Source organism: Lotus japonicus, chromosome 1 (genome assembly GCF_012489685.1).
Source record: "Lotus japonicus ecotype B-129 chromosome 1, LjGifu_v1.2".
Classification (NCBI taxonomy): domain Eukaryota; kingdom Viridiplantae; phylum Streptophyta; class Magnoliopsida; order Fabales; family Fabaceae; genus Lotus; species Lotus japonicus.
Window position 1 is genome coordinate 116,675,273 of NC_080041.1, and position 27,528 is coordinate 116,702,800.

At 36.4% G+C, this 27,528-nt stretch overlaps 2 protein-coding genes across 2 annotated transcripts; both read left to right on the plus strand.

The window, feature by feature from the left end:
- The first annotated feature begins 13,588 nt into the window (after positions 1-13,588).
- LOC130729660 (kelch repeat-containing protein At3g27220-like) lies at positions 13,589-17,086 on the plus strand. The gene is made up of 6 exons (XM_057581479.1): positions 13,589-14,064; positions 14,737-14,966; positions 15,283-15,453; positions 15,648-15,753; positions 16,309-16,515; positions 16,716-17,086. The coding sequence occupies exons 1-6, from the start codon at positions 13,705-13,707 to the stop codon at positions 16,878-16,880; spliced, it is 1,239 nt and encodes a 412-aa protein (XP_057437462.1). The 5' UTR covers positions 13,589-13,704; the 3' UTR covers positions 16,881-17,086.
- Positions 17,087-17,895: 809 nt separating this feature from the next.
- On the plus strand, positions 17,896-22,146 carry LOC130729661 (4-coumarate--CoA ligase-like 9). Its single transcript, XM_057581480.1, has 6 exons — positions 17,896-19,230; positions 20,105-20,294; positions 20,445-20,587; positions 21,003-21,070; positions 21,621-21,723; positions 21,876-22,146. Exons 1-6 carry the CDS (start codon positions 18,217-18,219, stop codon positions 21,999-22,001), a joined length of 1,644 nt encoding a protein of 547 aa, XP_057437463.1. The 5' UTR covers positions 17,896-18,216; the 3' UTR covers positions 22,002-22,146.
- The last annotated feature ends 5,382 nt before the right edge of the window (positions 22,147-27,528 follow it).

The window sequence follows — 27,528 nt, forward strand, 5'->3', positions numbered from 1 at the left end:
CTTAGTAGACATGAAAAGAAAAAATATCACATAGACATCAGAAAACATGGATTAATGAAGAATAATGATTAATCGATTAAATAATGAATAAACTGAAATTAAAATAGAACGGTAACATAAAACTTCAACAAGCATCAAGAAAGGGAAAACAGCATTCAACCATTATTGGATTGATGTGACCAGGTGATTGTCATACTAGATATTGCTACTCACGTGGTGAGTTTGAACACTTTTTCAATTTGACATACTTGTGGGATGACCCATGTGTCACCAATTTCTCATCATCTCGACGAATATACTTCTTTTCTGAAATCAGAATTGATGTAGTTTTCAAATAACAAAGTCTTTCTCAAATTTTTGTATGGTTGCCCTAATCTTGAGAGGTTGGCAACATGTGAAAATTGGTTTATTGGCCTTGAGAAGTTGACAGAAATGTGGAGGTCCCCTTCTGAGGCGCAGTTTTTGTGGCCTATCGATCTTTGGAGGTCCCCGCATCTGAAAGCTCTGCGGCTTCATGCTGGCGTCTTCCCTGCTAATTCCTCTGTTAACCTGCCAGAGCTTGTAACCCTGAGATTGCAATTAATAGGTTTCTCGAGTAACAATGGGTTAATTAATTTCTTGGAAGGCTGTACTGGTCTTCAGAACTTTGTCGCAGATGGAATTTGGTTTACTGAGTCTGGGGAGAACCTCCAGCCTAATCTTCCTCATCTGAAAACCCTAGATTTTGAGTTGATGAAATTTGCCAGCAATCGCACGTTTCTGAATTTTTTGTTGGGTTGCCCTATGCTTGATAGCTTGTCAGCCTATCAAGTTCGGTTTGATGAAATCACTGAGGTGGATATACCAATTAATCTACCTTGTCTCAAGAACCTGCTGCTCAACGGGATCATGTTCTCAAGCAGCCATGCACTCTTGACTTTTAGTAACCATGGTAACGACCGGGTAACTTCTGCGGAGGGGTCGATGGTTAGTAAACATAGTGACGACTGATATCTTCCGCTGTGAAGGGAGGTCAACAAGGATTGCATAAGTCATTGTGAGAGGAGAAACTGACAGATCTGAAAGATACATAATAAGGTGGAGATCTGTCTACTTTCAAGAGGCGATGGCCACGCCAGGGAAGGAGAAGTGGATGGATGCCAAGGTGGCGGAGTGAAGCAACAGGGTGTTGAGCAAGGTGGAGTTCAATCCCAGAAATCAGAATCAGGAAACTAAAGCAGCAGATCTTCATAGGGGGAGTCCGGAATTCGCCAAGGTGGAGATTGTTGAGATTTGGCTCATTATATTTTGTGTTAAAATCTTTAGTTTATTAGGATTTGATTTAACGTGGATTGTAAAAGGTTGTAAGGGATTGTTATAGGATTTATTAGGATTTTATTGTAAAATATAGATCAATAGAATCAACTATAAATAGGATAACAATGTAACCCTAAAAGTTGTACTTGGTACCACATGCTTAATGCCACAAGTAATACAAAGAGTTATAGCTACTCTATAGCCGCAGAGGTAGGCAATTTGGCCGAACTGCGTGACCAAAGATGTTGTGTGCTTTATCTGTGATTTCTCGCTCTACTACTCCGTGCAATCGAGGTGCTTGAATCCCCTACAAGTCGTATCAGAGCCGATGTTTCATGAGACCATGACGACTCCTTGTGTCGAAAGTCTTCCTCGCAGTGTGGCTAGGCAGCGGGTTCCGTTGGCAGCGAACAGCAGTGCAAGGTGTATAGCTGAAAACAACAACTAAAATTCAAACAAACAGTTATAGTTTTTTCTCATATCTATTACAACTATGCAAAAGTCAAGTTTAGAAAGCCTAGAGAACAGTAAAGTCTTGGATGTTGATGCCAAATGATAACAAAGGGATAGGTTGCAGCATGAAGGAACATATTGGAGAGTTCACCACCTAGTATGAAAAGTATGTAGTAGAAATGGCAGGTGAATGATGAAAAGGTATCAACAATACCATTTAGCATAAAGAAGTCTATCTGTGATTTTTCTTCATGTTGAGATGATGAGATATTGGTGACTCATGAGTCATCCGACAAGCATGCCAAATTTAAAAAGTTTTCAAACATACCACCTGAGTGACAATCATCCAGTATGACAATCACTTGGTCACACCAATCCACTTGGGCATTGAGGGCCCACTCACACAGCTACTGATCTATAACATAAAAAAATTGTTTTGTTAGTTACCTTGTTAGCACTTGATAATGAAGTAATTAATTCAAATATTAAGCATGAGAATACTTACCTGATATTACATTCAATTCATCATCCACCTCAAGCCAAATATCATCATTATGACAATGTCATGCCCACTAAAGTAGAATAATTGCAGATCATCTAGTAAAACATTGATTGCCATTAGATTTATAATATGTAAGATATCTTCAGGCGATGAACGATTTTCCAGATTATCGTTCAAAATCGTGGTTTTTTTTTCATCCTCAAATCCACATTGAACTTTAAGGGTATGTCTAAGTAGAGCGCAATCATGCCAAGGCGCATGAAACAATGAATTGGTGTTCATTCTCACTGCGAGGGTCTTTTTCATTGCATCTGTAAAATGAGAATTGTCAAAAAAAAATACTTTGTTTGATACCAAAAGTTAAAAACAAAGAATAGGGAGCATCCCAATGACAGTGCAAAATTTTGTGTAAATGTTAAAGCAAGTGAAATTAAAACACATATTATCAAAGGAGAACATTATATGCAATTTTTTTTCACACAAAGAGCACAAGCAACAGAGGAAGAGGAGAAGAAGCGTGAGCGGCTGAGAGAGAAAGAAAATGGCGGACAAGAAGGGCAACATTGTGGTCAAGGAAGAAACGGAAGGTGATGTGGAGAAGAAGCGAGAGTTTGAGAGAGAACGAGACAGGAAAGGGAAGATTGTCGTTGAGGAAGAAAATGATCCTAAGGCTAAGGAGGACGAAGATGTTGCTGCTGCAGGGAAGGATGATCGTAACATCGTTGTGGTCGAGAAGAAGCTCAGTGAGCGAGAGTTTGAGAGAGAACGAGACAGGAAAGACAAAAGGGTTGTCGTGGAAGAAGATGATCGTAAGGCTAAGGAGGACGAAGATGGCAAGGCTAGAGAGGAGGAAGCAGCTGCTGCTGCAGAGTTTATGTTGTGTGGGTTCTCTTATGTAAGTCTCGTTGCAGACAACAGAATGCTGGGTTGGGTGAGAACATTTTTTCTGGTTTGAGGCTTTGATGCTGGTCTGATTCATGTAAATGGTGGATATGGCGGAAGGTTGATTTTTTTTTTTATAAGCAACAAACTATATTAAAGGAAGTACTAGGTGTACTTCAAACCAAAGAATACAATGTACAAACAAAAAAGAGCAAAGAACACTTTGCTGCAAAAACAATATTGCAAATAGAGTTAAATAGCGCCTAAGGCCACATAACAACAACAACATGGGTCCTAGGAGAAAAACAAATATTACAGCCAGCCAAAGTAACAGGAAATCACGTGCTCTAAGCCACTTCTAGAGATTAAACTATCCTCTACCATATCAGCATAGTATCACGGTCCCAAATCAGTATTAAAGTATATTAATTGCAGAAAAATGTTATATTTGCCAGTCGTAAATTGAGCAGCAAAAATCCTTTGATTTACCCTGTAGCCAATTCCATGATCTGTATTGACCATTGTCAATTACCTTGTCAATATCCACATAACCTTCTTTAAACACTATAGCATTTCTGTGAGCCCAAATAGACCAAATAACAGATATCCAAATTGTCCACAATCTCATATTATGTTTCTTATTCCAACAGAGGTAGGTATGTTGCAAAAAATGGTCATTCCCTTCCTTAGGAAAAATTGTAGTGATGCCTAACCATTGATAGCAAGCCATCCACACATTCCATGAAAATGGGCAGGTAAAGAGAAGGTGTGATGATGACTCTTCCTCACGGAGACACAACGGACAAACCACATCTTTAACTAGCTGTATCACTTGTCTTCTCATTAAATTCACTCTAGTTTGGATTCAATCATGTTATCCAAGCGCAGATGATGAGTATCCAAGCGCAGATGATGAGCGTTGGGGTGCCCTTTATGGTTTCATCTACGATCCTAGGTGGAATCCTGCCCATAGAAGATATAGAGAAAAAATGAGAACTTGGTAGACATGAAAAGAACAAATATCACATAGACATCAGAAAACATGGATTAATGAAGAATAATGATTAATCGATTAAATAATGAATAAACTGAAATTAAAATAGAACGGTAACAGAAATCTTCAACAAGCATCAAGAAAGTGAAAACAACATTCAACCATTATTGGATTGGTGTGACCAGGTGATTGTCATACTAGATATTTCTACTCACGTTGTGAGTTTGAACACTTTTCAATTTGACATACTTATGGGATGATCCATGGGTCACCAATTTCTCATCATCTCGACGGTTATACTTCTTTTCTGAAATTGGAATTGATGTAGTTTTCAAATAACAAAGTCTTTCTCAAATTTTTTATGGTTGCCCTAATCTTGAGAGGTTGGCAAACATGTGAAAATTGGTTTAATTGCCTTGAAAAGTTGACAGATGATGACATACAAGTTATGTAGAAATTGAAGCATATTGGGGTGAACTTTGAACAATGGGAGGTTCCTGCCTCAGTTTTCTCTAAGACGGAAATTCAGGTTTGATTATGTAAGAACTTAGTGTATTCATTATTTTGAGATTATAAGTTATCTTTTTTATTTTTATTCTGCTTGCATTTGTTAACTTTAGAACCATACAAACGAACCAAACAAATGTCCCTAACAACATGATAACTTGGTAGACATGAAAAGAAAAAATATCACATAGACATCAGAAAACATGGATTAATGAAGAATAATGATTAATCGATTAAATAATGAATAAACTGAAATTAAAATAGAACGGTAACAGAAAACTTCAACAAGCATCAAGAAAGGGAAAACAACATTCAACCATTATTGGATTGATGTGACCAGGTGATTGTCATACTAGATATTGCTACTCACGTGGTGAGTTTGAACACTTTTTCAATTTGACATACTTGTGGGATGACCCATGGGTCACCAATTTCTCATCATCTCGACGGATATACTTCTTTTCTGAAATCGGAATTGATGTAGTTTTCAAATAACAAAGTCTTTCTCAAATTTTTGTATGGTTGCCCTAATCTTGAGAGGTTGGCAACATGTGAAAATTGGTTTATTGGCCTTGAGAAGTTGACAGATGATGACATACAAGTTATGCAGAAATTGAAGCATGTTGTGGTGAACTTTGAACAATGGGAGGTTCCTGCCTCAGTGTTCTCTAAGGCGGAAATTCAGGTTTGATTATGTAAGAACTTAGTGTATTCATGATCTTGAGACTGATTATAAGTTATCTGTTTGATTTTGATTCAGCTTGCATTTGTTAAATTTAGAACCATACAAACGAACCAAACAAACGCTCTTAACAACAAGAGAAATTGGTAGACATCAAGAAAAACAAATATCACATAGACATCAAAAAACATGAATTAATCAAAAATGATGATTAATCGATTAAAGAATGAATAAACTAAAATTAAAATACAACGATAGCATAAATCTCCAACAAGCATTGAGTAATGGAAAATAACATTCAATCATTATTGCATTGGTGTGACAAGGTGATTGTCATACCGGATAATTGCTACTCACGCGGTGAGTTTGAACACTTTTTCAATTTGACATACTTGTGGGATGACCCATGAGTCACCAATTTCTCATCATCTCGACGGATAGACTTTTTTTCTTCTGAAATTGGAATTATTGCAGTTTTCAAGTAACAAAGTCTTTCTTTAATTTTTGTATGGTTGCCCTAATCTTGAGTTGTTGGTAGCACTTGAAAATTGGTTTAATGGCCTTGAGGAGTTGACAGATGATGACATATGTAGAAATTGAAGCATGTTGTGGTGAACTTTGAACAGCGGGAGGTTCCTGCCCCGGTGTTCTCTAAGGCGGCAATCAATGTAAGAACTTAGTGTATGTATGATTTTGAAACTGACTATAAGTTATCTGTTTGATTTTGATTCTGTTTGCATTTGTTAAATTTAGAACCAAACAAACGCCCCTAACAACATGAGAAATTGGTAGACATGAAAATAACAAATATCACAAAGACATCAGTAAACATGAATTAACCAAGAATGATGATTAATCGATTTAAGAATGAATAAACTGAAATTAAAATAGAATGGTAGCATAAATCTTCATCAAGCATCGAGAAAGGGAATACAACATTCAACCATTATTGGATTGGTTCATACTGGATAATTGCTACTCACATGGTGATTAGCAATCAAAAGTGATTCTATTGGAAAAAATAAATCAATCTTTTATTCTTGATTATTAGTTTTTTTTAGAGAAATTTATATATTAATTTTATGCTCTAAGACTATTAAAACAAAAAAAAAGTCCTAGGACTATTATATTTCCAACACTCATGTTTCTATGCAAAGAAAAAAGATATGATAGTTTTAATTCTTGCACTAATTATAGTATAAAAGTTACTAAGTAATAAGTAAAATAATATACATTAAGCCTTGAACAAATTTTAAAAAATAGTAGAGAAAATAATACATGAAAGTATATCTAAAAAAACCTTGTTGAATATTACTAAAAAAAACAGCTTTGGGGATGGGATCGAACCCTTGAAAGGCAGGTAAAAACAAGAGATCAATCCACTGGGCCAACGAAAGTTACAAATTTTTCTTTCCAGCGTTAAATATATATAGAAAAAATTATTGAACCTTGGGAGGCCAAGGCCCTCCCTTGCCCCAACGTGGTTCCCCAACTTTGTACACACGTTCTATTAATGTTTGTCGCAAAGCATGAATAATCTCTTAAGATTAGCTTTTCTATATGTCCCATTTACGAAATGTGACCCATGTTATGTTTGATTCTTGTATAAGATCATTTTTCTACTGATTTGATGATCGATGATATTGAAATGTTGCATCTTCATGAATTAAATTAAGATATCAAAATATAACTTAACAAGTGCTTGTTTACTACTCATTTTCATGTTCTTAAACTATACAAGTCTTCATTATAGCTTACGACACGCTCTTTCCCTCTCTCATCCTGTTTATATTCTCCTATAGCCGATCCTATATAGAAATAAATATGAAAATGTGGAACATAAATTGTTGAGGCGAAGAATGCCTTATATCTACATGCAGGGGGATTCTAGTGCCCGGCTTGCTTGGGCACTTGCCCAGGCTCCGTGGCAAATTTTTTTTGATTTGGACCGTAGGGGAGGAAAATGAATTTTTTTTTTTTGGCTAAGCATGGGCAAAAAAACTACACCTAACAACCACAAAGCCTTCGATAAAAAAAAACCACAAAGCCAAACAAAATTAGAAAGATATGTTGGTTGCCTAGTAAAGTGAAAGAGAAAAGATGGGGTTTGATTTGCTGGTGATTCAGAGGTGTGGTGGTGTGCCCTGTTAGCAACTTGGGTTTAGAAGAAAGAGAAACCCATTTTCTAATATTGGACTGTTCGTGAGAGAGGGATAGAGCGTGAGAGATAACTGCTTGTGTTGTTGCGGCTGTGGAGACTCAGATTTGATGAGGAGAGAGAGAGGTTCACAAAGAAAGAAAAATCAAATTTGCAGAGAATCGGTGGGTGGACGAAATCGGCTATTGCTGCCACTAGGGTTTCTCATTGTCTCATGACCTCTTTACTTATTGCTCTCTTTTTATTGTGCTATTGGGCCCAACGAGTTTGTATTTGTTTTGTTCATTGAAAATATGACATATTTGTCATTGCAATAGACTATTCACGCCACCACACTGCAATAGCCGCAACTATAGCCCCTGCAACCGCAATTTAAAATCCTAAGTTAGGCGCCAGGTGTGGGCAGCTAGGCCTAGGCTTAACCTTGCCCAGGCTCCACAAAAATCCTGGCTCCGCCACTGTCTACATGTACATTATTGGATGCAATCATCTATAACTTTGAAGCGATGTCTTAATTATACGATAAGCAATATCATTGGGAATTGTTAACAACAAGCTATAATAGTATTTTACTCACATGTTAATGGACTTATAGTCATAGGTAGGGATGGAAGTAGGCTGAGCTTCACTAGGCTTTGCTTAAATAGGTCGATTCTGCTTAAAATATTCAAGGCCTGAGCCTGACTTGTAACCTGTCAAATGTTTTTTTTTTTTGCCTAAGCTTATCTATTTGGAAGCCTAGTATGCTCTGATAGCCTATTTAAAAGCCTGTTTCACTGTAATACATTCAAGAAGACTGAAAATTTTACTTGTAAACATGTCAACAAACTTATAAACTAATGATTTAAAATACAATAATATGATTATATGGTCCTAGTCAGTAGTCATTTTCTAAAGAAGCTTATATAGTTAAATCATTATATAGTCTCACATATTTAAACATATAAACAGTTCAACAAGTTTATAGTTTAAGATACTATGATAAAAATCTAATGAAAATAATAAAATAAATATATGTTTATTTAAATAGGCCGACATGCTAGGCTTGTAAGGTTTTTTGTGTGGCCCAAACCTAGCCTTTTTAGCTAAATAAGTTTTTAAAAAAGTCTTAACCTTATCTAATTAGTAATTAGGACTGGCCTGACATAAGCTTCTGTCGGCGGCCTGGCAAGTCTCGTATTTTTGATAATTTCTACTTTTAGGTTTGGTAATAGTGTATTAGTTTTAAGCTTGAAGTGTTGTTGTTTACAACTAGTGAATTACGTATTTGACTGGATACTAGTAAGTTACCCGTGCAACTGCACGGGTCGCGGTCGGTCGACCGCGATCGATTTTACTTAACAATATTTTTTAATTATTTATAATTAAACATAAATTAAATTAGAGATAAATCAATTTAAAACATGTGTATATATATAAACATGTGTCTTAAAAAATACATTGATATTTGAGTTTATTTCTAATATGAGTTCTTGTAAAAGTTGGATTAAGTTCAAAAAAAAGTTTATGAGAAATTTATGACGTGTGCATATTTTTTCGAGTTTCTTTTCATTATTAATCTCTATATAATATCAGAATTTTTTACGGAAGAATTTCAAAAAAAAATTATTATTGTTGTTAGCATAGAAGTTTGCCCCGTTGATGATTGAAATTAAATTTATTTTTAAATTTAATGTAAATTAATTATGTATTAATGAAGATATAACTAATATCTATATAAAAATTTATTGTGTAAGAATTTAAATAAGTTGTTATTTTAGTTAGCATAAATTTTTCCCCGTTGATTAATGAAATTATTTATTTAAATATTGAAAAGTAATTTATTAGTTAAAATAAATTATAATGAGATTATTAATGTAAACATTGAACATTAAGTTTATTCTTCAAGTTAATGTAAATTAATTATTTATAAATAAAGATATATCACTAATCTCTATCAAAGTTATAAATATAGATAGCAAAGACATTTTCCCCGTCGATTAATGTAATGATTTATTTAAACATTGAAAAAATATTTAATATTTAATTTTTTATGTAAAAATTTAAAATCTATATTTTTGTGAGCATAGAAATTTTCCCTGGTGACTAATGAAATTATTTATTTAAACAATGAAAAATAATTTTATACTTTAGTTCATGTAAATTTTTTTAGATACATCGGAAAGATAAATTGCACCCGCCAGGAATCGATCCCTGGACCTCCCCTAGTAAGGTTTTAATGAGGCCCTCTCTCAAAGTCCCCATGTGTTCATTGGGTGGGGGTTTTTTTTTTTTTGTAAGTGTCTTGAACATGTACCTTGATGCTTGCCTATTTTTGGAGGCTTTTTAATAATATGTTATTCAGTTTTCAAAAAAAAAATCATTGGAATATTTTCTTAATTTTTACAGTCATGTAGATGAAAATATAAATTTTCAACTATCAAATTTCATTTGCTAAGAACTTTATTTGAATTTCATTCAAAATTTACTATTTTTTTATACATCGGAAAGTTATATTGCACCCGCTAAGGATTGATCCATGAACCTTCCCATCCCCAATCCATATGTCACCCACCTCTTACCACTTAAACTATCAAAGGGACTCAAAATTTACTATTTAGATAACATAGATATTTTCCTGGCTGAATAATGTATCAATACGCTCACATATATATATATATATATATAAATATATAATTTAAGTCAAATTCTCATTTCTAAACAATATAAAAAATAATTTTCCCTGTGCTTTATACATTAATAAAGTTTCATATAAATTTAGTCGTATAAAATTTGAATCCATGTGTAGTACTACAAATAAAATCTAATTTAAAGCACTATTATATGATGAAAAAAAAACACATTCATATTAAAAGGAAAATAATAGACTCTTTTTCATTAAAAATTGAATTAATTTATTAATTTATTTATAGTGATTCCCCTTGCACCGACCATCAGCAAGGACCCCCCACAACATTCAATGACAAATCAATCCACAAAATATGTAGCTCAGGCTTTGATTTATGTGCTAAACAGACCATCAAACAATCTTTACAGAAAAAAAAAATTGAATAACAACAAATCAAAGTGTAATTCTTTTAGGAGACAAACATTCAAGTAAATCCCAATTCATTTCAATTTAGATATGTAGTACACCATCTTACAATTCCAAAAACACATTCTATTACAGCAAAAACAATACACTGAAAATCTTATTCTAAATTATATATCAGGCACCCCATGTACAAAAGACTGCAATTAGAGGATAAGCATTTTCTTAGTTATCGCCTACCCATCTCTATCTCTGCAGCAAGCAGTTCTTGTTGTGTTATCTTACATAAATATTAGAAATTTCATTATCTTCAACATTCCTTGTATCACTGCTAAAGGTTCAGGTATATGGTGGCTAAACCATTTTGCCTGCAAGTAAATATGGAGGAAACAAAGCAAGTGATGTATTGCAAGTTCTGCTTCGAGTCCAGAAAAAATTGGTTAATGATGAGCGAAAAATGTACTCACTTTGTATACAGAGCACAAGCTGCTAGTTTGCTTTACTATCATTGTAATGTAATGTAAGTTAAAAGTGTTATAGTCTTAAAGCTCAACTCAAGTAAATCTAAAGGTGTAAGAAATTCTTTTGTTTGGATGTTCAGAAAAATAATAAGAAAATAATCCATTGTTCATGATTTTGCAAAGCATGTGAATCAAGTCCTTAAGAATTTCAATTCATGGGTAATATAAATTGCAAAGGCTCTAATTTTTCACCAACACCTACACTTTCTTTGGGTTTCTCTTGAACTTAACAGGTCATACAATAAAGGGGAATTAAGTCCAATAAATGGAATTACAATGTGTAGTCTGAATAATCAAAGCACAGCAAGGAGTTTCACCGGACCTTTCTATAATCAAGGGATTAAAATCAGTGACTTTTCTAGGTGTGATAGGAGCAAGCATATCAATTTTCAGAATTCAGAATACAAACTGAAGCTTGAAAAAGAGCTGACAATAGCAAGTTATAACTTAAAGAGGCATTAAGTATAAAATGTTCCTGAACTGGTGTTTATATCATTAGGGGGCTTACAAAATATAACTATTTGGTTGATAAAAAGAATTGAGAAAACAATAATAGAAAAAAGATACCAAAGAAAACCAAGGAGCTTACTTACAAACTAAAGCTCTTGTAACAGCTTGTGTTTCTTCATCAAGTTCAAGAACAAATAATCATGAACGGGAAGAAATTTAAAGAAAAATGGTAACAGGAAAAACACTTCACCATAATTAAGCAACAAAAAATATAATAACACCTCAACTTAAGGAAGCAACCTTGATACAAATAGGCAAAAATGCAACTATAACAGAACTTTCATAAGAAACTTACACACCTACTCAAATAGCTTGTGGTCATTAGGAGTACTCACCACAATTAGATTCTACTTTCTAACTTAACTTGCTTCCTCCTTCATGCACTCACCAAGACCATGCTAATCATCTTAAAAAACTCAATTTTTCTCATATTGAATAGAAAGTATGATTTCAGAAGAACGTACGGCTCATCCTGAAACAAACAACAACACATATTAAGATTGTATTCACTAAAATAATGAAAAGAAGGTCAGACAAATTTATATGAACAAAGACAACATCAGAGAAATACAAAGCAATTTAGCAACCAAAAGCTTTGAAACAACAGAATTTCTAATGAGATTGAGTAATGAGTAGACACTTCAAAGCAATATCCATCAAGGTTGTAGGATCACGCGCTTACCACTACGCCAAAACCAATTGGTGTTAGTGAGGGCGCAACGTTATTTCTTATAGCGTAGCAGACAGCGCCCCGTTTCGAATGCTACCTGCAGGCAGGATGCTGGCCCACCTGGACCCAACAATCCCCCCCCCCAGCACCTGCCAGCCAAACTAGCTGCACAGCATGCCTTCCGTGGGATTCGAACACGGGACCTGGCTCTGATACCACTTGTAGGATCACGCGCTTACCACTACGCCAAAACCAATTGGTGTTAGTGAGGGCGCAACGTTATTTCTTATAGCGTAGCAGACAGCGCCCCGTTTCGAATGCTACCTGCAGGCAGGATGCTGGCCCACCTGGACCCAACAAAGGTTACAAAGACATGAAGTGTACCTTACATGATCTGGCTACCTCATATGCAAATCCGTCTGTCCATTACCAGATGGAGATAGGGGAACAAAGCTTTAGGACTAAGAAGATGTGCATCTTCGTCATTATCCTGAAACCATCAAATTAAGTCACTAAACTCACAAATTGTTCTTACCTGTTGTTGCAACAAACCCTGCAATTTAAGTTTAAAATGATATAAATTAGGATCATAAGATCATAACAAACAAATAAAAGATCCAGTTTGAGCACAAGGTAAACAATTTGATGTAGAAAATAACACATGGTCATAGCAGAATCCAAAAGTAGAAACCCTTTAAACAAAATCATGCTCAAACATAGTAATGAAAATGAACATAAAAAACAAAGGAAGACCCAAAAGCAAAACAAAATCTGAACCAAAATCCTCCAGCAAAATTAAAATTAAAAACAAAGAAATTTATGAAAGAAAACATTTACTTTCAAAAAGAAATGACGCACTCGAACCCATGAGCCAGATCGTAGCAAAGAGAAAGGGAAATAGAAAAAGAAAGGAGGGTTTGGGAAGAAAGAAACACCAACAAACAGAGAGAAAGAAACCTGTGTAGAGAACCAAGAGAGAGAAGGGTCTGCCAATTTTAGGCTACTTTCATGTCAATAATTTCAATTTGAATTTGAAATGGTTCAAAACTCAAAAGCAACTAATTTGGAGCAAACCATGAAAATTGGAGCGGGAACATAAAAGAAAAGGAAATTTTTTAAGCAAAATAAGAAGCTGAAAATTGGAACGGGAACACCAAAGAAAATAAAATATTTATAATAAGCAAAATTAGGAAAAAGTGACACCTGTCCGGCCAGGGTATTCTTTTCTTAGAGTATATTGATTCTTTGTATTGCGGATTGTGTTTTTCAGTAAGTTCGGTATATTTGGCCAAATAGTATTTTTGGTGTGATATATATATTTTTTTTTTTGACGTGGCTTTTGATAATTGTTAGTCTTCAATACTGTGCAAAAACCACAAAACCATTGGCGCGCAACCACTGTTTCCTCTAAGCACAAGCCATCTTCTTCTCCTTCTCCCATATCTCAAATCAATCAAAATGCTTCTCACACTCATTTCACACCATCGAAAATCCACCAATGGCACACCAAAAGCACATTTCCTCTACCAAAATCATCGTCTTCCTCTGCCTCTCGGTCTTCATGGGCTTCGCTCTCGTCTTCCGCGCTTCCCTCTCCGCCCGCTACCTCTCAATCGCCACCAATTGGGTCACCGACGACAACCACTCGCGACTCCTCCTCCTCATCCCTAACGCCACCACCACCACCACCAAGGGTAGGGTTCGCGAGAGGGTGCTTTCGGATACTTTTGCTGATTTGCCTGCTCCTGAATGGAAGTGGGAGCAAATGCCTTCTGCTCCTGTGCCTCGCCTCGATGGTTATGCTGTACAGATTAACAATCTCTTTTATGTGTTTCAAGGATACGGTTCTCTTCAATATGTGAGCATTTCAATTGCCATAGTCATGTTTTTATGTTGTTTATCTTATCATTTCATTCATTTGCAAATGTAGCTCTAGTCTGAGATAGTGTGGAGGGTTAGTTATGTACTTCCATGAATTTTTTTATTTTAATTTAACTATGATTTGATGATGAGATGAAATTAATTTGGATGTTGGTTTGTAAGTGTGTATATATTCAAAATATTGGTATTTTGACCCTTTCATTTATCTCAAATTACTTGTTACTAGAGAATATCAAGAGGTGTTGACTGTGTTGTTTTTTCTAATAATGCTGTTGTTTATTGATATCTCTTGCATTTTACTACAATGACTACAATATAGTGATTTTAAGAGTAGCATGATACTTTATATTCTTTACCTCTTCAGTATTCACTATTAGTTGACATTTTTATTAAGTATATTTTAGTCTAAATAATTTTTTAGTAGAATTAGTCAGTTTCTTAACAAATGATACTAGACTGAGGTTGTAATGTTGAAGTTGTTTTAAAAAGAGTGTAGTACTTTCAAAACTACTTTTATTTGAGCTCCACCTATATATTCTTATGCATTCCTTGTTTTGGTTTGCACTTTAAATGACAGTTTTTTAGTGCTAAATAGTGATGTGTGTGTGTGTGACAACCTTGATGATTATTTTGGATTGTTCCATTTCAGGTGCACTCTCATGTTGATGTCTTCGATTTCAGCAGCAATACATGGGTGGAGAAGTTTAATACGCCGAAAGACATGGCTCACTCGCATTTGGGTGTGGCAACTGATGGGAGGTACATTTATGTGGTCTCAGGACAATTTGGTCCGCAATGCAGAGGGCCTATTAACCGTGCGTATGTGTTAGACACTGTAACCAAGAAATGGGACTCTTTGCCTCCATTGCCATTCCCCAGGTGTGTATGCCAATGTTTTGCATACTGCTGTTTGTCCCACTGCATTTGCTGGTTTTTGCTATCTAAAACATTGAATTGCATGTTGCTTCTTCCTGATATAGTAATTAATATTACCTCAGTGTTATTAAAACAAGCAAGAATGAAATATTCTTCAAGAATGTCAACGAAAAAGGAATAGGGGATGTAACAATTGAAATTCCTCTTAAATAACTTTCTTCACGACATTAATGATTGACTTGATTTTACTGGTAGCTGAACTTGAGCTAGTTGGGTTATTGCATTGTCAAATGAACAGTTTTAACACAAGAATTTCCAGGTATGCTCCTGCTACTCAATTATGGAAGGGAAGGCTCCATGTCATGGGCGGTAGCAAGGAGAATCGCCACACACCTGGATTAGATCATTGGAGTCTGGCCGTGAAGGATGGTAAAGCTTTGGAGAAACAATGGCGGACTGAAATTCCCATTCCACGTGGTGGTCCACATAGGTCAGCTTACTTCCCAGATTCTTGTAGCAGACATTTGATGTTGTGCAATCTTCAACCTTAATGTTCTCAGTGAATTACTCTAAAATATGCTTGAAAAAAACCTAACCTCTTCACTACTTACAAAGTGGTGCCATATTCATTGTCTTTTACAGGAAGTTGGTTGGCTTCATCTGACCATATCTTATTCGGTGCAGGGCTTGCATTGCAGTCAATGATAGACTATTTGTGATTGGTGGACAAGAGGGTGATTTTATGGCAAAACCGGGTTCACCTATATTCAAGTGTTCACGCAGGTTTGAGGTAATGAGCCGCATACATGATATTTTCCCCCTTCTTTCAGATAAGCAAAATGAATATAAGTGCTATGTAAAATTTAACAGCACAATTACATGAGAAAGAAGAATATTCTTCCCCTGGTTGTAATATTCTGTTAATTCTGACTAACAACTACAAACCAGTACAAGTTCCTTGAAAATCAATACAGACCCTCAAAATTTGATCAGTGAAAACTTTGGCACCCTGCAGGATTTGAGTACCAACTTGAAAAAGGGTAACTACAACTCAAAACTTTGGTATTCATCCAATACCAGGATCTTAGTTTAATTAGTTTAACTAATTTGATTCGATTAGTTTAACTAGTTTAACATATTATACTTTGATTGTTGATTTTAAAGACATGGCTTGGAAAATAGAAATTTGTCAAATTACAACTGTCCTGTAAAAATCTTGTCCACAAACACTCCTCTTTTTCCATGCCTAATATGCTGAGACGCAGACATAAATTGGATTCTCAATTTAATCTTTGCTTGTGAAGCCTCGTGTTATTTTGTAGCCTCAAATTTTCGTATGTTACAGGTGGTCTATAAAGATGTTTATATGCTGGATGAAGAAATGAAATGGAAAGTTTTGCCACCTATGCCAAAGCCAAACTCCCATATAGAGTGTGCATGGGTAATTGTCAATAATTCAATCATTATTACTGGCGGCACAACAGAAAAACATCCAGAGACCAAAAGGATGATGCTGGTTGGGGAGGTCTTCCAATTTCATTTAGACTCTATGGTACTGTTTTGATCATTAGAAATTGGTTGTGCATTTATTTTTATCCCTCAATTGCATTTCATTTGCTTATTATTGGCTATTCTAATTTTATGAAATTCTTTGAAGTGGTGGAATGTCATTTTCAAACTTTTGATTCATGGTTGATTCTGATGACTATTATTTCTTCGGATCATTTGAAACAATTTCATTACTGATTGCAGAAATGGTCAGTGATTGGAAAGCTTCCTTATCGCATTAAAACCACATTAGCTGGCTTTTGGGATGGATGGCTATACTTCACATCAGGACAAAGGGACAGGGGACCAGATAATCCTCAACCAAAAAAGGTAGTTGGAGAGATGTGGAGAACGAAATTAAGTTTGTGATAGTTCGAGATAAGAAAGCTGCATGTGTCTCACTCTTTTTTGAATTTTTGGGTTAACATTGGTGCGGGTCCATACAAATTATTTAATTTTCGTTTTAATTGCTTCAGTGCGGGCAATCTTTCTGAAAAAAATTGCACTATTTGTACAGAGTTCTGATGTAATAGATTTTGGAACATGAAGTAAGTTAAATGTTTTTCTTTTTCCCACTCTTTGGTATCTACAAACTGTTTACACCAACAGAACAGTGAAATGGGACCCAATAGGATCCAGGAATTGCTTCTGCGATGTGCACAGTTATACCAGGTTTTGTCATTCTGGTCAAAGAGGAGGATTTCATAAGCTGTTAGAATCATCTGTCCAATCTAAGGATAAAGAGACAACACGTGTTCGCTTGATTTATATATAGTGTGCACTGTGCACCCTTGGCAACAGAAGTCAGCAACATCGCAGAACAGTCAATATTAGTTTTTTTCTTAGACAGGCGTGAAGTGGGTCCCCTAAGGCGCACAACCTGCATAATGACCTGCAATCCTAAGTTGTGAATGGTTATTGGGCTTATGGCCCAAAGTTATGGTAAATTTTATTATGGCATGTGAAGCACACTTTGGAGGTTGGAAGTTGGCTCTTATACTTTGTTTGGGTTAGGAGAGGAAGAGAGAGAAGTGAAGAAAAGGAAGATGGGTAGAGAGAAAAATGTAAGAAATATAGTAGATTTTGTATGTTGTTTGGTATGATAGAAAGAGAAAAAAAAATGATGTTAACTCTCTTCAACAAAAAAAAAATGAGTAGTTTAGTATGAAATGATATTTTATACAAAATATAAAATATTAAAAATTTAAAAACAATGATAGATTAAATTAATTACAAAGGATATAATTGAAAAGCTAAAAAAATCCGTTGATCACCCTACCAAATTTCTACATACATATGTAAAATGTATCTTTTTTTTCAACTGTATCAACAAATTTTTTTCTCCTCTCTCACTCCTTATCGCATCATAATATCATATCATAGTACCATATTGGTTACTTCTCCATCTTATTTTCCTTTCTACACTTTTTTGTACACACTAAACATATGAAGAAAATTGAATACTCAATTAAGACAACATCTTGTTCACAAGACAACACCTGCGATCATTCTCAAAGCCACCCACAAGGCCATAGCATCGCATTCAGTACTACGTTCACATTGAAAATGAAGGAGAGGTGAGAAGGTGCAGCACGAATCCACATTGTCCACTGAATCTAGCCACTAGCCCCAACCCTATATAATCTCACCTTCTCTTCCAACAAATTTCAACACTCCTCAATCCTCATTCAAACACTCCACTCACATGGCGAGAAAATGCAGCACCAACACCATGGATCCAAACAGCGGTTTCAACTCCGCTTCCAGAACCTTCCACAGCCTCAGACCCCCACTTAACCTCCCTCCACCCTCCGCCACCCTCTCCGCCGCAGCCTACACTCTCTCCCTCCGCCGCAACTCGCCCTGGTCAGACTCAGAAATCGCCCTGATAGACTCAGCCACGAGTCACCAACTCACATACTCTGATTTCATCCAACGTTCACAAAACCTCGCTTCCAACCTCGCTAACCTCCACGGACTCACCAAAGGTCACACCGCGTTCATTCTCTCACCGAATCTCACGCAAGTCCCGATCCTCTACTTCGCGCTACTCTCAATCGGCGTGGTCCTCTCTCCGGCGAATCCAGCCTCCACGCGCTCCGAGATTTCGCATTTGCTCGCGCTCTCGAAACCGGTCATCGCATTTGCGACGTCGTTTTCTGCTCACAAGCTCCCAAACCTCCCATTGAGAACGATTCTCCTTGACTCGCCCGAGTTCGACTCGCTCATGACGGCGGTCGCTTCCTTGGCCGCGCCGCCGGCCGAGGAAGTCAGACAGTCCGACTTGGCTGTGGTTTTGTACTCGTCCGGGACCACCGGGAAGGCGAAGGGAGTGATGCTCACGCACCGGAACCTGACGGCGGCGATGGCGGCGTACGACGCAGTTCGCGTGCAGACGGAGAGGCCCGCGGTGTTTCTGCACACAGTGCCGTATTTCCACGTGTACGGGTTCACGAGTGTGATGAGGTCGGTGATGATGGTGGATACGGTGGTGGTGATGGGGAGGTTTTCTTTGGGGAAGATGCTGGCGGCGGTGGAGAGGTTTGGGGTGACGAACCTTTCGACGGCGCCGCCGTTGGTGGTTGCGATGAGCAAGGAGGGGGTGACGGAGGGGTATGACTTGACGTCGTTGAAAGGCATCTCTTGTGGCGGCGCTCCGCTTGGAAAGGAGACCGTCGCGGCTTTCAAATCGAAGTTCCCCGGAACACTGCTGGTTCAGGTTTCTGTTCAAATTTCAAACCATTTTAAGAGCGTTTTCTTTTTTCCACATTGTTTATTTTTTTATATTTTTTAATTCAGTAGCAGAGATATTTTTTATTTTATTTTTTCAACTGAGCCAAATGCATTAAGAAGAATTAGGCAGAAATGTCATAACATCAATCTGGCTTAAGGAAATGAGCTCCTCCCAAACTACTCAGTTCAAATGAGTTAGAAAAAGATAGGAGTAAGAGATAAATAATGAATATAATACATATATCATTTAATGTGATAGAAAGAGAAACGTAGAAAAATGATATCTGAAAATTGTTGGTGGTGTTAGGTGATTCATGAATGAGAACTGAGAAATGTTTACTAAACAAAAAGATTTTAGTTGTCTAATGAGCCTTGTTATATTTTGGATAAAATTTCCTTCACATTTTATATTATGTGTAAGTGGAGTAGATAAAAGACATATATGATGAGTGACATAATTGAAAAGTAAGATACATAAATTTAAAATGAAGTCTAAATAAATTAGAAGTTTGAATGAATTATACCTCTATATTTTTGTCTGATTCTACACATATAGGGTTCATTTTGAATCTGTTTTTATTTGCTTGGTGTACTTTGAACTTTGGATATGCTCATTTTCCTTCCACTTCATATTAATCTAATTTTAGCTTATAATTTTGTTTTTTGAAAAAGGACATGCATCTCAGCCATCCAAGAGCCTCGTGGGAAGAGATGGAAAAGTTTAACAAAATGACAAATTCTCCTTTCTATTAAAATAACCAATTGATTCTAGTTATAGAGTAAAAACAATGTAGATATTGTTTTTTGTTCTGTTTTACTACAGTTGAAATGAACTAAGAGATCTAAAATATGAATTACAGGGATATGGATTAACTGAATCAACGGCTGGAATCATCAGAACAACAGGTCCGGTGGAGGCCAGCCAGCCAGGAACAACAGGCAGGCTACTAGCCGGAATTGAAGCGAAAATAGTGAACACCGAGACAGGAGAGGCCATGTCTCCTGGTGAACAAGGGGAACTCTGGCTTAGAGGACCACTAATTATGAAAGGCATGAACGTCCATGAGATTAATGCAAGAGTCCTCATTTGTGTTGTTATTATTATTATTGTTGGGGGTGAGAATATGTGTAAGGAACTGGAACTGGTTAATACTATGCATAATGGGACATTGCCATTGTTTGTGGTGCGCTTTTGAGCAGGTTATGTTGGTGATCCAGAGGCAAATTCTGCTACTTTGGTGGACGGGTGGCTGAGGACTGGGGATCTCTGCTATTTTGACAATGAAGGTTTTATGTATGTTGTGGACAGGTTGAAGGAATTGATCAAATACAAAGGATACCAGGTAAACTATCTATCAGCTGCTTCTGTTTCTAGGAATGAATATAATAAGGTAAAAATTGACCTACTTAAATTTAAGATATAACTTTGGCAAGTTCGAGAGAGGGAGGTGGAGGTTGAAAAAACTGTCAAAAGGTGGTGGAGCCATGGTCGCCGCCGCCAGTGTATGGATTGTGATGTCAAGACTCAAGACCCACGAGGCCTTATTTCAAATAAAAAAAATTGAGGGACCAAATGCTATGTGAAAGAAATTTAAGGACCAATTTAAATTTACCTATATTTCAGGATTAACAAGATATTTAACACTAAAAGTAATTATGATTATGATATCCAAAATGTAATTATTTTTAATTGAAACTTTAAAACAAAGAAAGTTCACCACACTAACGGAATTTGTTATTCTGTGCTATACTTTGTAGGTTGCTCCTGCAGAGCTAGAACATTTGCTCCAGTCACACCCAGATATAAAGGATGTTGCAGTTATTCCGTAATATTCTATCACTAATTATCCTTTGAATCCATTTTCTTCAACATTTTATATAAAATAATCCTTTAGAATATATGTTTTAGTGCTTGATATATTAACTTTTTGACGGGTGCTTGATATATTATTAAGAAAGATAATTTATCCCAAAAGATGAAGAAAATAAGTTTATAAAAGTTTCTAATTCATTGTTTCCTTCAATATTAAATTTCTGGTCGTTTCTAATTCATTGTCACCAATATAGGCAAAGCTGAAAAACGTTTAATTAAAAAGTTCTGATCGTTTCATAGAAATTTTATAATTACCAAGAACAGTTTTTTTTTTTGTTTATAAGATCGAGGAAGGAATTACCAAGAACAACTTTATAGTAAAATAAATAATATTTCCATTAAAAATTAGCTTTTAGAAACATATATATGATGTTGGACAAAAATGTACATCTTGAAATCACATGTTTCTCTTTCACGTTTTACATATATTATACGTGAACAATAATGTATTTTAGTTTATGATTTCCTGGAAAGAATGAATAATCTTTGAACACGTTCAACAGATACCCTGATGAAGATGCTGGCCAAGTGCCTATGGCTTTTGTAGTGAGACAGCCACAAAGTTCCATTGGCGAAGCAGAAATAATAGAATTTGTAGCCAAACAGGTGCTTTTCTCTTAGTAAAATATTTGATTGCCATATACTATTTTGAGAGTTTGTGCTTTGAGATTTCCAGGTTCCATTCACAAAAGTACATTTCTCTTTTTAGCACGTTGAGTGGAAATGTTATTAATTTTTTATTTTGTTGGTGATCACAGGTGGCACCATACAAGAAAATAAGACGTGTAGCATTTGTCGATTCCATACCAAAGAATGCAACTGGAAAGATTCTAAGAAAGGACTTAAGTAAAATTGTCCTCCAACAATCTTACTCTAGGTTGTAATGCCTTACAAGGCAAACTGTTTCCATTTTCCGCTAAAATTAGCTGGTAGTTAAGTAATTTAAAACAAATGATTCGTCTAAATATTCAAGTGAACCTTGCATACTCAAAGCTCACCAAGTAATACGAGGTTACGAGGATCAAGTAACTTGTACATGTGTTTGATTCATTCCAAAACCCTATAACTACTATGGCTAAATAACATACTTCTGATTGTTGGAGTTTTGGGTATGGGCAGAGGCGGACCCGGAAATTTTGTGAAACCTGGCAAAATTTGAGTAGGAAATTTGTTGTTATAAAATAGTCCCTCAATTTTACCCCAACCTTTAAATTTTGCCCTTTTATTATTTTTTTTTTGGGGCCCAAAAGATGATGTGGTTCAAAGAAAAAAATTTTGTTTTTTGGCTAGAGCTTGGGCATTTGCCCTAGGTGCTCAGACGCTCAATCCGCCTCTGGGTATGGGCTTATGATTCACTTACCCCATGTAGGTCAAATGGTCAATCTTCTCAAACATTCTAGGGTTTACTGACAAAAATAGGTATGAATGATCCAAACTTTGTGCTTGTTACGAAATAGGTCTTGTTGGCCCAAACTCCATGCTCGTAACCTCGGTCGTCTCAAGGTGTTTTTGACAAAAGTGGTTTAAACTCGCTAGGGTCGAAGTTTCAAAAATCACTACTTCAAAAAGCCACCGTCGGCGAACCCCTCCTTCATCTTCGTCTCCCTTCCACTGATCTCGGCCTCACTACTTCAAAATGCATGTTATTTTTTCTTTCCTTGTATTGGCAGATACTAGATACTGTGTGTTTTAACTGGTGGGTGGGTGTTATTTAACTCGTATGTGTGTTATTCCATAACTGGTGGGTGTGTGTTATTCCATAACTCGTAGGTGTGTGTTATTCAATAATTATTTGTCCACACCTTTAAATTGAGGTGGAAAGAGGTGGAGGAGGAGAGATAGGAAGAAAAGAAAAAGTAAGAGAGAGAAAGTATAAGATGTGATAGATGATAAGATGAGAGAGATAGAAATAAAAATAGGTGAAAAAGAAGTGTATAAATAAGGAGGTGTGTATATATCATTACTCATGTGTTATTTAACTCGTAGGTGTGTTATTCCATAACTGCTGGGTGGGTGTGTTTTTTTATTATTATTAAAATATTATGTTTACTTTTTTTTTTTTGGTCCAATATTATGTTTACTTTTAACAAAAACAAAAAAATAGAAGAAAAAGTAGTGGACGTACAAAGAAAAGAAGCACCGAGGTGATGAGACATGTCTCATAACTTGGGCCGGTGGGGAACAGTAGAGAAGGAAGACAGCAAAAGGTTTTACCAAGATCAGCATCATAGCTCAATTCAAAATGAATTCATGATTCATAACAAAAACATAATAACTATTAAAGGATCAGCATCATAACTCAATTCAAAATGAAATCATGATTCATAACTTCAAATGTAATCAACAATGAATAACAATTTGATTAAGGAGCTGTTCCTAATATCTCTCTTCAATTTGATTTATTTCCCTAACTAGCATATATGTTACTGTAATTTTGGGGAATTAGTGGCAGACCTGTTGCCATGCTTTCTTCTATATATTCCTAGTTATTCTACTCAAATAATATCTCAGAAAATCAGGACGTACACTAGTTATAACTTTGACAACCAGCTTATCCAGGTTATCCACTCTATGACTCTTTAGGTATCCAAACGATCCACATAAAGCAGAATGTCTATGGTCTTGTTCATAAGGAAACTACTCAGACAAAACAAAGATCTAAGCCCAAGCCGGTGAAAAGAAGGTGTAAGAAAATATGATCCAGAAGTGGCGGACCTTGGAGAGGAGAGGGAGGAGCCCTGGCTCTCTCAGCCTTTGAAACATATAATAAATATTTTGTAGTGCATCTTTATTTCCAACCTGTCTTGTATCCCAGTGGGTAGTGCCTTGCAAGATTTTTACAAGGTCTAGGGATCGAATCCTCTTTGCATACCCTTTAAGGGTGTTATTTTCATATTGTTTTATTTTTTAGGCTTAATTGCAGTTTTCGTCCCTGATGTATAACGCTTGTGCAATTTTGGTCCTCTTTGTTTAAAACGTGCAATTTTGATCCACCTAAGTTCTGGACGTGACAATCAAGTCCATATGTTAGTTCTCCGTCTAAATTAGCACATGTGGCTCTCATTAATGACATGGCCTTGGCCCTACTGCCACATAGAACTCCACGTAAATAAAACAGGTGAATTAAAAAAAAATTCAATGGTAAAAAAAAACATTACCCAAATATTTGTCCTTCCAAATTTCTCAATTCTAAACCCTAACAATCAATCGATCGATTGAAGCAGAGATAGGTGAGCATAGCTTCCTTCAGAGCTAGAACCATTGACGGAGGAGAATGGACACCAACCATCGACGAGTTCCCCAAGCTTCATCGTCTGCGACTAGCATGAGCGACAGTCATGGCAGGAGAAGAGTCGTCGTTTGCGATTGTGGGGTTGTTACCCCTCTGAGGACGTCGTGGACAGATGAAAACCCAGGGCGAAGGTTCTATGGTTGTGGCTTGTATCAGGTAAGCATGTGGTACTGAATTTGGTGGTTGAATGAAATGCTTTCTCGATTCTTACCTCATCCCAACAACAATTTTCATCTGGAATATGTCAGGGAAGGAATAAGAGATGTGGGTTTTTCCAGTGGCATGACCGTGAGTTCAATCAACGCGAGAAGAAGGTGATTGCTTGGTTACTTACTTTGGTTGAAGGCTTGAAGAAGAAGGAGAAATTTTGGTTTGGGTGTACTGGAATATGTTGCGTAGTCATTGTGGTGTTGCTTATGGTGATTGGCCTTATGTATAGGAAGCTTTGATTTGTGTTTAGAGGCATGGTTCATTGGTTAGGGGTTTAATGGTTGTGTATGTATTTGAAGGCATGGTGTTTTGGTTACGGGTTCAGGGGTTTAATCTACTTCGTGTATTGGGTTCATGTATTGGGATACATGATGTTTAGAGAATTTGTATGCTGCTTAGAGGCATGGTTGTGTATGCTGCTTAGAGTCATGGTGTTTTGGTTAGAGGTCCAAAAATGCAATGTATTTGGAGAATGTGAACCTATCAATGAAATTTGTTTTGTTTTATGCAGAAATTTGTGGCCAAATTTGCTATGTTTTATGCAGAATTTAACTTCAAACTTGTCAAGAATTGCACTTGAATCTTGAATTCCAAAATTGCAATTCAAATCATGAGAATAAACACAATCACTTGAATCATTCTTGCTTTGTTTTATGCAGAATTTGCTATGTTTTATGCAGAATTTGTAATGGAATGTAAACCTGTGAATTTGTACTGTAATGGGTCCAACAATTTTTTGGAGGATGTAAGCAATTGAAAGATGAAAAAGAATGCTCTGTTTTATGCTCTGAAATCATTAGTATACTAGCAACATCAATAGAAAAGTATAGTTATACCTTTTTTAATTTAAAAAGTAAAGTTAGACATGAAACAAACCAAAAAAAGTAAGAACCAAAAGTGGATTTCCTTAAGAACTGATCCTAAGAAGGACTATAAATCAGGTGCACTTTCTCTGTCAAAATTTCCTCTGTTTTAAGGGAGATTTCACTTGAAACTTGTCCAGAATTGCACTTTCATTGGTGCACTTGATACATTCCAGAATTTCACTTGAATCATTATTGCACTTAAACACATCACATAACTTGTAGAAAATGACATTAAACACAATCTTGTCCAAAATGAAAATTAAACACATCACATAACTTGTCGAAAATGACATTAAACAAATTACATAACTTGTCCAAAATGACATGTCAGCCAAATAACATTAAGGTCTAACATTAAACAGAATCTTGTCCAAAATGACATTAAACACACATCACAACTAAGATCCAAAAGACACTAAGTCATAAAATAAGCTTAGAAAATGTTACACAAAATGACAGAATAATGCATATTCAGTTATGCATTGCTTTCTTGAGTTCCCTGGACCATTTTCTGCTTCTTTCTTGCCCTTTCATCCACTTTAGAAGCATTTGTAACAACTCTTCTTCCTTGTCCTCTTCCAGCACCCATTCCAGCTCCTGATCCAGTTGCAGACTTTGCAGTCCCTCTCCCAGTACCCCTCACAGATCCCCTTCCAGCTTCAGTTGCAGGCTTTGCATTCCCTCTCCCAGTTCCTCTTCCAGCACCCCTTCCTGCTGCTGAATTGTTCACAGCAGCAGTAGCTACAGCTCTTCCTCTCCCAGATCCTCTTCCTGTTGCTGAATTGTTCACAGTAGCAGTAGCTACAGCTGTTCCTCTCCTAGATCCCTTCCTGCTGCTGAATTGTTGACAGTAGCAGCAACTACAGTTGTTCCTCTCCCAGATCCCTTTCCTGCAACTGAATTGTTCAAAGCAGCAGTAGCTATAATTGTTCCTCTCCCAGATCCCCTTCTTGTTCCTAAATTTGTTCCTATATCAGAGTTCACTGCTGCAGTCCTATGTGCATGGCTTGGTCCATCTCTAGTGCTTTGTGCATTACTTGGCCCTGCTCTAGTGCCTTGTGCATTACTTGGCCCTACTCCAGTGCTTTGTGCATTACTTGGCCCTGATCCACCTTCTCTAACCCTTTGTTCAGGGTGAACCAGCTGTGTATGATCCTAAAATAAAAAACAATTATTGTCAAAGTACTGAATCACTTCTCAATTATTGTCAAAGCTAAAAAAAGCTTGTGATGTTACCTGATTTCCACCAACAGGTATTTCCCTATCAGCAGCTGTCTTACCTTTGCATGTCCTAACATTATGGCCCCATTCCCCACATCTGCCGCACCTAACTGTGGTTTGTTGTCTCTTCAGCTTGTAAGGGTTCCTAGGCTCATCATTGGCCTTTCTCCTCTGCTTCTTGGGCCTTCATGGTGCCCTTCTCATGTAGGGTGGCTTCAGAGGTGGAGCTGAACTTGTGGACCACAACTTAGGACCATTTGAGGGCATAATGATATACTCATAAGTTTTCAGGAATGTTGATTTCCTACAAAAAAAACTCAGTCAACATTCACATAGTCATTCACAAATAGTAAGACATTTCATTGTTGTAATAAATACATGGCAAGTAAGTTATTTTACCTGTACCAAGGATTAACATAGTCTTCAGGAATTTCATTGTTGTGATAAATACAAGGAATTGCATGGCAGCAGGGAATACCAGACAAATTCCACCTTCTGCAAGCACAACTCTTAATTGTTAAGTCAACTACATACTTGTTATACCCATTTGAAACCTCAAAGTAAGACCTGGTCCCATCTCCATGCCATAGAGGACTCCATCTATCAGCATAATTCTTGTTTACTTCTAGCTTCTGCTGTATCATTGGGAAAATGTCTCCTCTATACCTCAACATCAAGTCTCTCTGCTTCACAATCCTATTAGTCAAGTAAGATTTCAGACCATCAATGAGAGTGATAATAGGCTTGTCTCGCCATTCCAAAATAGCCCTGTTGAATGCCTCACACATGTTATTGACCTGTAGATCACACACCGGGTATGTT

Coding starts and splice junctions, on each gene's coding strand:
- LOC130729660 (XM_057581479.1), top strand. CDS start 13,705: ATGGCACACCAAAAGCACATTTCCTCTACCAAAATCATCGTCTTCCTC. Junction 15,454..15,647: donor CCACGTGGTGGTCCACATAG/GTCAGCTTACTT, acceptor TATTCGGTGCAG/GGCTTGCATTGCAGTCAATG. Junction 15,754..16,308: donor AGTGTTCACGCAGGTTTGAG/GTAATGAGCCGC, acceptor CGTATGTTACAG/GTGGTCTATAAAGATGTTTA.
- LOC130729661 (XM_057581480.1), top strand. CDS start 18,217: ATGGCGAGAAAATGCAGCACCAACACCATGGATCCAAACAGCGGTTTC. Junction 20,588..21,002: donor TCAAATACAAAGGATACCAG/GTAAACTATCTA, acceptor TATACTTTGTAG/GTTGCTCCTGCAGAGCTAGA. Junction 21,724..21,875: donor TAGAATTTGTAGCCAAACAG/GTGCTTTTCTCT, acceptor TGGTGATCACAG/GTGGCACCATACAAGAAAAT.